We start from the raw sequence: 12,396 nt of genomic DNA, 5'->3' as shown, positions 1-12,396 counted from the left end.
CTGCCCCAAAAGGACTAGGGGAACTAGGATCAGCTAGGCTTGACGATTCACTCCTGTCATTGTTTTCATCAAATTCATCATCTCTGGAGCTAAAATAAGAGTCACAGTCTTTTCCAGAGAAGCTGAGGGCAGGGCTCACCATGCTGAATTGGAACCTTTCATTGCCACTATCAAAATTTGGCATCAGGCCACTTTTGTTGTCACTTAGCTTGTCTCCTCCATTGGCAGTAAGGCTTTCAACCTCATTGTTATTATACTCATCTCCGGTTGTAGCATCGCTAATGGCTGTGTTAATTGATGATGTCTCATCAAAGTCCATCTTACTGAGATCATAAGATGAAACTTCTGCTGAATTAATATTAGGCCCTTCAGTTTCATCACAGTTTTCAGCTTTTAAGGATGAAGGGCTTAAGAAGTTTTTTACTTGCGCCTCAGATGGTTTGACTGGGGTTGAGGATGCAGTGGGTAGCTCATACTCATTTGGCTCAGTCTTGGTAGGCAGCTGTGGGTAGTCAAAGAAGTTATACTTATTGGGGCTTTCACCTCTTTCATTGTCTTGATTCATCATTGGGCTTGGTGGCAAGCTAAAACCTGCCTGCTTAGCGTCATGCCAGTGTCTAGATCGTATGTGGCTATCTAGAGCAGATTTTGCTTTAAACAATGCTCTGCAAAAGGGGCATTTCTTGTGAGACTGGGAGGGCCCTATAGCCCTAAACTGCCCCTTTCTCTCTCGAGCACGGGTGTTTTGGAACCAAACTTGCACAACTCTCTTTTTCAAGCCAACTTCCCGTGCAATATGGTCCAACATCTTCCTTGTTGGGTTAGAGTCAAGTAGGTATTTGTCATAAAGAATCTCCAATTGTTCTGGTGTGATGGTGGTTCTTAAACGCTTATCTCTGTGTTGCTCTTCACTACTGTTACCGCCATCTTTGTCATTGGCACTTTCTTCTTTGTCATCAAGTTTCCTCTTCATCGCCCCAGAGCCTGCAGCAGAAGCTAAGCCAGAGCTACTCTGAGATGGGATTTGGGAGAGACCTCCAGATAACAGCTGGCTAGCCATGAGGGGGTTGTTGGGGTCAAATATCATATAGGGCATATCAATGGGTCTTTCAAGGAATTGTGAGTGAAGAAATTGGTTCTGAGCAGCCAAGAAATGCATGTGTTGGTGCTCCTGCCACAACTCTAGAGTGGGGAATGCTATCTTACACTGATCACACTGGTACTGAAGCATCTGATGGGAAAGGCTATTTGTAAGTGAAGACAGTGCCAGGGAAAGTGGACTTGAGGGAACTGCAGCTGCCTGAGGCTGGGAATGGGGTCTTGACATTTGTGCCTGGGGGGCTTTTTGTGGAGGTGGCTGCGGTGTGCAAGCCTTAGATGGTCTTGGTTCTGGTAGTGACTTTACCACTGGTGAAGGGGCAGTCTCGTTCTGTTTAACTTCAGTTTCAGGGGTCAAATCTGGCTTGGGGGAAATTTTGCCCATGGTAGTACGAGGAGAGGACATCACAGGGGAGCTTGAACCAGAACTGCTGGGAGTTCCTGTTTGGGAATGCTTAGGTATGTCTAAAGGTCCCTGGGTGATCTTAAATGGACCTTGCTCAGGAGAATCTGAATACTCCTCGCATTGGTTGTCGTCATTAATTTCCTCATCTTCATCCTTATAACACTGCTTTTTCTGGTGAGTGATAAGATCAAAGATGCGTGGGAACACAATGTTGCACTTCTTACATTGGTACTGCATGTTGCTGGTTCTGATGTATCGTTCATTAGTCAGCTCTTTTTTCTCACTGTCTTTAGAGTCTGCCTGGTTCTCATAGCTCTTTCGAGCTTTCTGGCGAGCATTCTGGAACCACACCACAATGACTCGTGATGGCAGGTTGAGCACAGTGGAGAGCTGCTCAATCTCATCATCTTTTGGATAGGCATTAGTGTCAAAGAAATCTTGAAGTACCCTTAACTGGTAATCAGTGAATCTGGTTCTGGAGGACCTCTTGTTCATCATTGAGTCTGCTCTGTGGTATTCCTGTGCACTTAGTTGGGGCTCCAATCGAATGTCTTCCAGTGTTGTAATGGGAGGAATACTGAAGTTGTAGGGAGAGTCTTTACTCCGCTGCCTTTCTTTGAAAAGGGTGTTACGGAACCAGTGCTTTATAACTTTTTGGGGCAGGCCAGACTTCTCTGACATCTCCTGAATTTGCTCTTCATTAGGAGAATTGTTAATATCAAAGTTTGCGCGAAGAATCTTGAGTTGGTCATCGGTGATGCGGGTGCGCGGTCTCTTAAATTGAGAGTGGCGGAGGAAGTTTGGATCAAGACCCAGCTGTTGTTGGCAGAGTTGTGTAAGGTCCGTGGACAGCGAATCCATAGTGGGCAGCTGGAGGGCCAGCTGAGGGGGTAGCCCTGGGTGCTGGACAGACTGCATCATTAGAGGCGGGAAAAGGGGCAGATCCAAGGGAACAGGTAGCTGCACTTGGGGTGGTGCAGGGGGGGCAGTAGGTGGTGGAGGTGGGGGCGGTGGCTGGGGCGTTTGTGTCTGGTGAGAGGGTTGGTGTGAACTCTGATGGGAAACAGGAACCGGTGAAGGTACTGGAGTTTGAGGCTTGGCCACAGACATGGCAGCAGGCTGAGGAGCTGTCACTGGGGTTGGAGCAGGAGGAGGTGGCGGAGGAGGAGGAGGAGGAGGTGGTGGCGGCGGTGGTGTCTCTGGTGAAGAAGGGTTTATTGGATAAAGTTTGTCATAAGCCTCTCTGTACTGCTGGGCAAACTTTTCAAGTTCCACATATGGGAAAAAGTGACTATGCACATGTTCTTGGTGGCTCTTGAGAATAAGCATGTTAGAGAAGAGCTTTCCACACATCCCACACTCAAGCTTATCAGTATTCATTTCTACTTGTTCAACTCCATCTTTGCTTTTCCTTTGGTTTTTTTGTCTGTTTTCATTGTACTGGATCACCAACTCGAATCCAAAATTCTCCAATAGCGCTTTTGCTGCATTACCTCTTGCTCCTGACACAATACGTGGAGGGGGAATCAGAGGCTCTGAAAACTTTGACTTTTTGGGTTCTTTGTTGTCCTTTCCTACATCATTCAATGCATCACCTCCATTTTCCATCTTCGCCCTGTTTTCCTGTTTTTCCAGGTGGTCCTCTGCATCTCTAGACATTTGTATTTCTGAAACTGAGACTGTGCTAGCTTCCATTTTTGCTTTCTGGTTCTGCAGTTGCTGGTTTTTCTGCTGCAGAATTTGTGACTGTGATTGAGAAGCCTGCTGCTGCTGTTGCTGTTGAACCTGTTGCTGGACTTGAGCCTGCTGTAACTGGTGCTGTTGTTGCATCTGCTGCTTCAGGTCTTCTAGAAATGATCCAGTAAGACCAGGCATTCCAAAAGCTGCAGCTGAGTGCAGCGCAAGTTCTGGGCTAAGGTTGAATTCTGCCCCAGGTATGTAAAATGGGAAGAGGAACTGCGGCTGTTGAAACTGCAGTAATGCTTCTGGGGTCATTGGAAAATGGGGGAGAAAAGCTGGATTGAGGAACTGAGGCTGGAAGAAAGCAGCCTGTTGCTGGAGTTCATGTTGAAGCTGCAGCTGCAGTTGGGCTGAGGACTGTGCTGATTGTTGGCTGCTTGCCTGTGCTGAAACATGGTCAGTAGTTGCTGCTTGTTTTGAGTTGTTACTGCTGTTAGGTTCTTTGGGTTCAACAGTGTTTTCTTTGTTAGAAGAAGGTGTACCACTTCTTGCAGCATCTAAATTGCTTGCATTCCCTTGTGTGCTTGGGCCTGGACTTTTTGAAGATACTGGACCGCTAGTTCCAGATATACTGCTGCTGCTGCTGCTGCTCATGTCATTTTTGGCTGTTCTTGCTTTGGTCTGATGTAGAACTGACCTCATGTGAATTTCAAGTGTTGAACTTTGGCTATATGCAACATTGCAAATATTGCATTTAAATGGTTTGTTGTCAATGCTGTTGCTTGGCTCTTGTGGAACTGGGCTTGATGCCTCTTGAAGGACTTTTTTCAATTTATGTAGGTGGGAAACTGAGTTATAGTGTACTAGTAGGATGTTCTTCTGGGTGAAGGACTCCTTACATACTGTGCACTTGTAAGGTCGAGAAGGGTCCAGAAATTTTTCCATTGTAAAATTGGGCCCCTTTCTAAATGGTAGGGTCCGTTTTGGTTCTGCTCCCATGTCATCTAGCAGGGAGCTACTGTCACTTCCTGTGGGACTGGGCCTTTCTTCCTGGTCCATTTCATCATCTTTGTCCAAGTCATGTTCAAAGGCCTGAGCTTCCTCCAAGGCCCTGGCCTCACTCTCTGTGATATCTCCATTCAGTGGCAGATTGCCTATGAGTTGCTGCACCTCAGCCTCACTAAGTTCAGGGTGCCCATTTTCTAAATGCTTCCTGAGGGCCAGGAATGTCCTGAAGCTGCGCTGGCAAAGGCTGCACATAGTGGCTGCTCTGATGGCATGGTACTGAGAATGTATCTGAAGCTTCTGCATTGTTTTGAAGGCCAAACTGCAGTGGTTGCAACGATATTTGTAGACATGACGATCTGATACAGAGAGCTGTTGTTGCTGTTGCTGAAGTCTTTGGAGCTCACTGAGATGCTCCTGCAGATTATCAGGGGATTTGCTATCATGTCTTAATCCACTGGCTCTCTTCCAATCTGGGGCCTCTGAGGCCTCCTTTGGGGGCTTGAGTTCCTCACGCTGCAGGTCTAAATCGTTCTTGTCTTGATTGGCCAGCTCATCCTTTGAAATGTTTCCTACGCATAGAAAATACAATGTAAGGTTCTCGTCAGTCAGTATTTTTTGACAAATATATAGAAAATTACACACTAAAGTTCTTCAGTGGACCTTTACCATCATCTGGGCAACAAATTAATGACAGAAAGAAAACAGTGTATGCTACATATTCTGCTCACCATGAGACTTTCCTGACCCATCTGTGAGAGAGGTAGAGGAATCCATTAACGACATACTTCTCTCTTGTTCAGTCTGGGGGTGCATTATATTATTTGGTGTTGCTGTTTCAGGTCCAACAACCTGCAAAGACCAAAGATTGTTATTATACCAAAAACTGATATAGAAAGTGCAGAGGAAGCGTGCCAAATTGTTTCTTGTATTGAAATCAAAGCTTATTTTAGGGAAAGAATTTGCTTCTCTCGGTGGACAGTAGCAACATTCAAGATTTTGGGAGCATCTCAAGAGAGAACATTTAGCAACAACAACAAGTAACATCACAATTTCTTTTTGCTTTGAATGTGCAGTTTGCTCTCACACACACACAGTCTAACAGACACATTCAAACAAATTGTATTTCTAGTCATTACTTCTACATACAGTCAGAATGAGCTTTTCCACACAATCGGGTGCCACGCTGTGAAGGTGAGTGAGATGTAGCTGCAGGTGGATTTTGTTGCTAAGGACATCCTGGCACAGTGGGCAGCGGATCACTGGCTGCATGGAATGCTGGGACATAACATGTAGCTGCATACGGTTGGCATCTTTACTGCTGTAGTTGCAGTACGGACACTGCTGAACCTAAAAAACAAGACAGCACAATAACTAGGTGGGGAAATAATGAAATGATTTTAAAGAAAAGGAAAATATTTTCCTTTAATTCAAGAGCAGAAGTTACTTATTACGCTCAATGTACTTTAGTGGGTATCATTCTTGCACTGCACGGCCATTAAATTAGCCAGCCATCCGCCTCACTGGTCACACCTTACTTTTTAAAATTCCACTAAATCTGTCAAAACGAGAATTTTTGGTAATCCTCACTATCTGCCACCCGGCCCCCAGTTACCATGCCCAACTTGACCTAGAAAACATAAATCAACCATCTTTCATGTAATTTGTTTAAATCTTTTAAGTCGTGCCATTTTATTAGTAGAAAACAAGATTGGCCAGAATTTCTAATCAGGAGATTGCAGATGACAAAGGTGTGTACTCTCCTAAGCTATGCCTTGCCCTCATTACAGCGAGTACTCTGAGCATAGCTGCCTCCCTACCACCTGTCTTAATAGAATCCATTTCTGAAATGACTAAGTCTTCCTTCCTACCAGAACCAGACGAGCTAATACTTCATAATCTAATTTAAAAACACATATAATTTAAAGAGATGCAAAAAGGGGAAAAGAAGCAGGCAAGGAGTCCTAAGGCTAGTGCAGGTATTCCACTTAAGGACACAAAGGCCGGCCTATTGTGCTTGATGCTGAAAAGCTATGTCAGAGGGGGAATAGTAGGATACATTTAACCCTTTGAATGGCGCCAGGAATTGCTAAATGCTTGGCTTAACATTTCTGCTTCTTATAGTTAAGTATCTTCCATTAGCTCATCCCACAGTGACAGTGAAGGTTAGATTTCATTAGTGCTTATGAAGACAAACCTGCCTCAGTGGCTATTAGCTTTCTGTAGATCCAATGACAAAGTCCAACTAGTATATGGAATTTAAATAGCCATTTTGAATAGGTACATAGATAAGCACCATAACCTAGATGGATTTTCTTTAGCAAGGTGAACACAGTATACAGATCCGCAAACACTAAATGAGGAACAGATAAGAACAACACAGGTGACATTTTCTAATGCAACTGGGAGTTTCCTTTTAAAACTTCACAAACCTGGTCATTAGCTGAGGTCTTCCCTTCAGCAGACTTTGGCCTTTTAGGTGGGCTTTCCATTTGGCGATCTGGCAGGAGAGAATGTTTAACCATAGCATTCGGTCCGGTAACCTCTTTAGACACGGCATTCACTCCTAGCAGGTGGTGGCGAGACAAAGAGAATAGGGGACAGAGAACGCAAAAGGTTAAAAGTGAATGGATTTCATCAACTAAATATTCAGTATTTATATTCCCAGTTTAAATGTCTGCATTTGTATATTTTAATATTCCAAATATTTATGATACACATATTTTTTTAAACAGAAATACAACAATATTAATGGCAAACTTGTTTTTTTCCAAGGTTTTTGGAATACAGGAGAAGAATATTAAGTAGAGCATCTAATATATCCTGCATATTACATGAGAAATGGATGTATTAATCTGTAACATGTGAAATATACATGATAAAAATTGATAAAATTCTCACATCCCTCGCATTGGAATTGGATCATTTGTGAACATAACATAAATGTGTGGTTTGTCATGTTTGCTATCTTTTGTAACAATGAGCTGCCCCACTTTCACCTCTCCCATTCAGAATATGCACGATTTGAATGGGCCAATAAAATCTAATTGTGACATTTTGTGGCTGTATGGGATCATAAAACAATCATTAAATAATTACTGCTTTACAAATAACTGAATAACATCAACACATGTATTGTAGGTGATGGCTTTAAAAAAAAAAGAGTCTGACACCAGGACAACATTAGCATGGATACAAGCATGAAGAGTATTATTCACATTCACATATGCTGACGTGCCACTGCCCCGAGGACATGTAAAATAGGAAAAACTCGGGCAGGCTCATTATCACAGCACGACATACATTAAATGTTATGGTAATATTATACACTTCATTAGTTCATATACATTTCCCCAGCTGCCTCGACAACTCCTGTGTCTGTATAAGATGCTAAATTTTCAGGGCTTTGTCACGGCTGGTGGTACAGTACCAGCGCTACTTGTGTGTGTCTGTTTGTATGTGTGCGTGTAAGCGTGTGTGATGTTAACAGCAGGGCTCAGTGTGGAGAGATCAGCCTCTGGTTGTATTTAGTAAATGCTGCAGCCACTGATAAATCTTTCATTAGCCTCATCCTAAGATACAGGCCGTGCAGGCCCTGCTATACTCTGCCACTGCAATTTACCCACTCTGCACAACACAAAGACACAGCAACAGCAACGCTCCCTCCCTCCTTCCCTCCCTTTTCCTCGCTCTCTTCCCTAAGCTACCCCCCCCCCCCACCCCTCCCCTCCTCCCGCTTCCCCTCCCTCGTCTGGTCACTCAAGGCAATATGTGAGCCTCACTCTTGCGAATCAACGCTTCACGCTAGATGCACAAATGGAAAAAAAGGGAAATCAAAGCACTGATACATGGAGAGGGGGCTAAAAAAAACATTTTGTATTTCATATTATTCTGTGGCTCGTGTTTGTATTGGGCGCATATCAATTCCTCCGGCCCGTTCATGCATTTTAATTCTGTTGCATTAAGTAGGCGTTCCACTTATTTTATTTGTAATCCCCTATATCTGGAGCCTGAAATATTGGCCTGTCAAGGAAAGTGACAAGAGAGAAGGAGGGAGGGAAGAAAGGAAGAAAGAGAGAAAGGGGAGAGTGAAGAAAAAAAAAACACACGCACACAAGGGCACAATGTGAATTTCCAAGAACATCCGAGAATTGCTCTGCAGCTCAGAAGAGCGAGGTAATCTCGTCTTCCACTGCTTGTGATGGCCCCTGCAGGGCTAGCCTGTGTGTGTCCGCGTGCGCGCGTGTCTATGTGCAAATATGCGTGTGTATTTTGGGCTTCATATCAGGCCTCTGACACTCCATTGGTCAGATCGGTGCAGGCTGGAAGCGCCCGTCATATCACCTGACCTTTCCCGAGTCCGTGCCCCGCCTCCTATATTTACTATAACCATTTCTAATTTCAACTTTCAATTTTTGCCTCCGTCTTCCAGTCAATTTGCAACTAAATTACATCCCTGAGAAAGGAGATGAGGCGATTGTTGGACGAGAGCCTGCAAACACATTTACAATGTGGAGGGTGTGGGGGTGGTGTGTGTGTGTGCATGTGTGTGTGTGTGTGTGTGTGTGGGGGGGGGGGGGGGGGCACACATCACCATTGATTACTGTCATGTTGAATGTAAATGCTCGTCTGTGTGTGTGCAACATGAAGATCTGTCCTTCTGTTTTGAATGTCTTTGACCCGCTGCTTTAATCAACACTTATGCTTATGCTCAAACTCATATGAAGAAAAAACAGTTGGTTAACCCTGAATGAGAGAGGAGTTCTTTCTATGGTCACTTAGGAGCTTTCAATAGCAAGCTCTGCCAGTGAATAATAAACCTATTTTGAGGCATAGAATTGCATTCAAAATTGTAGAGTGTCTTCCAAGAATATAATTACCAGTAGGACAAATAAATACAATGGCAACCGCAATCCAAAAACTATCCATAAAACCACGAGAGGAAAATCTAAATATCCCTAAAACCTTGTTCTTAACAAGCCACATATTCTTGCAATGAATAGTGCTTGGATAACTTAAGTAAATCAAGAGAAATAACAGGAGAGCACATGACTGAGAACAAGGGAGAATCAGAAGACTCTTCTCTCATTTTCTTTTGTCTCTGAGTCTGCACCCCATACTTAATGACTGTCCTTTTTCCTTTTCCTCCCCCTTGTACTTTCCCCTCCCTTCTCCGGCTCTCCTCCATCCCCTCTTCCACATGTGGGTTCCAGCAGCTGCAGCCTATTGAAATGGAGGGGTAGAATAAACCTGAAATTGCCCCTTCAACCCCCTAACCCCCTTCCACCAATGACAAATGTCTGCATGGAGCAGGACCTGAGTTGATTAGATAAATCAAAAGGTGATTTATGACACTCAACCCCTTTTGCATTGCAGGGGGAGAGAGCGGTACACACACCACCCATCTTTATTTGCAACTGTCAGGGATGTTTAGGTAGCCACATACGCACACATACACTTCTATAGACGCAAGTGGACGCTCCAGTGGAGAGAGGCACGGAGCAATGGGGTAAAAGGCAGAACAACGGGGAGAGGAGAGAACAAGAAAAAATGACAGAGAGGGACAGAGAAGTCCACGGCCTCAGGGTATTTTTATCCCATGTAGTTCCTCGAAAGGCAGGGGAACCAACAATGCCATTGTAGCTCTTGCTTTATCTGGGGATCCATTTGGAATCTGCCCTTTTGCTTAAAAAAAGATTTTTTGTACAAAGCAGACTGACCAAGTGAGTTTTTCACACAAACTGTCCAAGTATGTCACTGAATCATCATCGTGTCTTCAGGACTGACTATACGTAAAGTCGGCTGCATCACCGGGATCAAGTCGACAGTGAAATAAACCTGTTGTAACCATTTCCCCTGTTTTTCCCTCGTCCTCTATCTTCTTTTAACATGCTGCATCAATTCCATTGATGATTCCACTCCTGTCATTTCATTTAATCGAAATACAAAAAAGCCCAGCAAACACAGAGCGGAGAGCGGGGCGGTGGTGTGGGAGTGTGGGCTGGGTGGCTTGGATTTAGTATTCAATTTAGCTGTCTTGAGCCCTGGCAGACTGGCTAAGGTTACGGAGCAGTAAATCTAGGAAGGAGAGCTGGCCAAAGCGGGCCAGGGAGGGCTGGCCAGCATGATTTACTGGCCTACTGCTCTGAGGTTACACATTAGGCTGACCCCCGGTCACCTGATAACATTACAGCAACACACTCTGAACCCCAAACTCCCACTGAAGCACTCAGCAGGGCCCAGATCTTGCCGGAGGGAAGTACACAGAGAAGGAGGCTGGAAAAAGATTGAAATGGTGAGAGGCAGAGACATAGTCAGATGGAGAGAGAGTCAAAGAAAGAAAGGCTATTAAACAGCAGCTGTCTTGTAGTTTGTGTGTTTTTAATGACTAGCCTTCCCTTCTCTTCCATCTCCAGCTTGTGTTCTAATGAGAGATAAATATGAGCGTGGCCTTGTCACATTTGACAAATTGTCGGAGACATTCAACAAGCTGTCATTACACAGAAAACACACATAGTGCATGCACAAAGGAAATGCTGCAGGCTTGTAATTAAACATGCTAATATCTTTAATATATTTTAATCTCATATAAGAGAGAGAGACAGAAAAGGAGCACAGCTATCCTCTCAAGTTGGGGAAAATTTGCAAGATGCATGCACATTAAAAAAAACAGACACACACACACAAATATTCAGAATATAAACAAGCTAATATAGAATTATTTAACATGAGATCTTGTTTGCACGTGAATGCGTTTCGTTTCGCCCGTATCTTCACGATTCAAAATTGCACACGCAATAATACATAACATCTGACTGGAGGAACAATGAGTAATTTCTGTGCTAATTTGAAGCAGGTAGAGATCTGTAATTTCCTTAGGCTGCCTGACAGGCTCATTTCTATGCCGGGGCCTTTGTTTAGTTGATTATTTATAAGAAGTGGGCCCCTGAGCCATGGTGGCGACATGTGCCATCTACACAAACAGCATAAAGCTATCTGGAAGTAATCCACACTGAGGACATTTGCATGGAAAATGTAACGTGGATTATAATTAATCTGAAGTGACACGGGATTAAAACAAGACAATGTAAATGAAGAAAGGGAAACAGCTCTTTTCGCTGGTTCCTTGCCCCTCCCCCACCCTTTCACCTCTCTCTCTCTCTCGCTCCTTCCCTCTTCTCCCCTCTCTATCTATCTATCGGCCCCTCTTTGTTTAAAGACTCTTGGTCTTGGAGATGAAGTGCGCAAATACACTGCTCACTTGGTCACACTGTAATCCCTTCCCTGGAGATACCATATGGACACACACACACACACACACACACACACACACACACACACACACACACACACACACACACACACACACACATAGATCTCAAGATTTAGGCCTGATGAAGGAAATGTTAAATCTGCCTACTTATAAAAAAAATCTAAACAAACAGACAAAACAAAAACAAGGCCCCAGAATAACAGCCTGATAACACACCAGGATCTCCCACCCCCCCACAACACCACCACCCCCACTTTACATTTTCTGGCAATTGACTTTCTCAAGTCTCCTTTAAAGCAAATGCATAATAAAACACCAAAAAAAGCGCCACTAGCAATATTATATCTGCCTTCCTAGACAAACTAAAACCTTACCCCCAAGGCGACTCCTAGAACAAATTATTCATAAAAATTAAAAAAAAAATGGAATACATTTCTGCTTTATTAAATAAGCTTCACTACACTCAAGAACGCTCGCATACGTAGGCACGCTTAAGAACACCGTGGGTTTCTTTCTTTTTCCCTTTTCTTTTTTGCATGTGTGCTCTGGTGTTAAATGGCGCTGGTGGTAATATGCAGCAGTAAATGCATGGATGGTGGTTCCCCCCGCTAGTCCGTCAGACAGGCCTGTCACAGAGATAGAGCTGAAAGATAGATGACTAGCTAAACTAATAGGCCCCAGCCTCACTCAGCTCTCCTTCTGGCTCATTGAGCCTCACATTATGGAGCTAGGTATGGCATGCTAGGAAGAGAAGGTGGGGAGGGAGCTTCAGATGGATAGAGGGTGTAGTTGGAAGTGCATGTGTGTGTGTGTGAGTCGGGGGGCAAGAGTGAAAGAGTAGAAGAGACATTAGTAGGGGCAGAAAGAATGAGAACCCCATGCAAAGACAGAGCGGGGAAAAAAGAGAGAGAGAGAAGCCCCATGTAATATTCAT

General features: G+C 44.1%; 1 protein-coding gene across 1 annotated transcript in view; it reads right to left on the bottom strand.

The window, feature by feature from the left end:
- zfhx4 (zinc finger homeobox 4) overlaps positions 1-12,396 on the bottom strand; it is a 79,396-nt gene that overhangs the window by 4,212 nt on the left and 62,788 nt on the right. The window contains exons 8-11 of the mRNA XM_026179368.2: positions 6,622-6,755; positions 5,339-5,539; positions 4,921-5,041; positions 1-4,761 (exon numbers count right to left, since the gene is read on the bottom strand). The exon at positions 1-4,761 is cut by the window's left edge and continues 654 nt beyond it. Of these exons, the coding sequence (XP_026035153.1) occupies positions 1-4,761; positions 4,921-5,041; positions 5,339-5,539; positions 6,622-6,755 (5,217 nt within the window). The remainder of the gene's footprint in view (positions 4,762-4,920; positions 5,042-5,338; positions 5,540-6,621; positions 6,756-12,396) is intronic.

This window comes from Astatotilapia calliptera, chromosome 9 (genome assembly GCF_964374335.1).
Source record: "Astatotilapia calliptera chromosome 9, fAstCal68.1, whole genome shotgun sequence".
In the NCBI taxonomy this organism is placed as follows: domain Eukaryota; kingdom Metazoa; phylum Chordata; class Actinopteri; order Cichliformes; family Cichlidae; genus Astatotilapia; species Astatotilapia calliptera.
The sequence above is the reverse complement of the archived record's forward strand: the minus strand, read 5'-3'. Positions and strand labels throughout refer to the sequence as shown.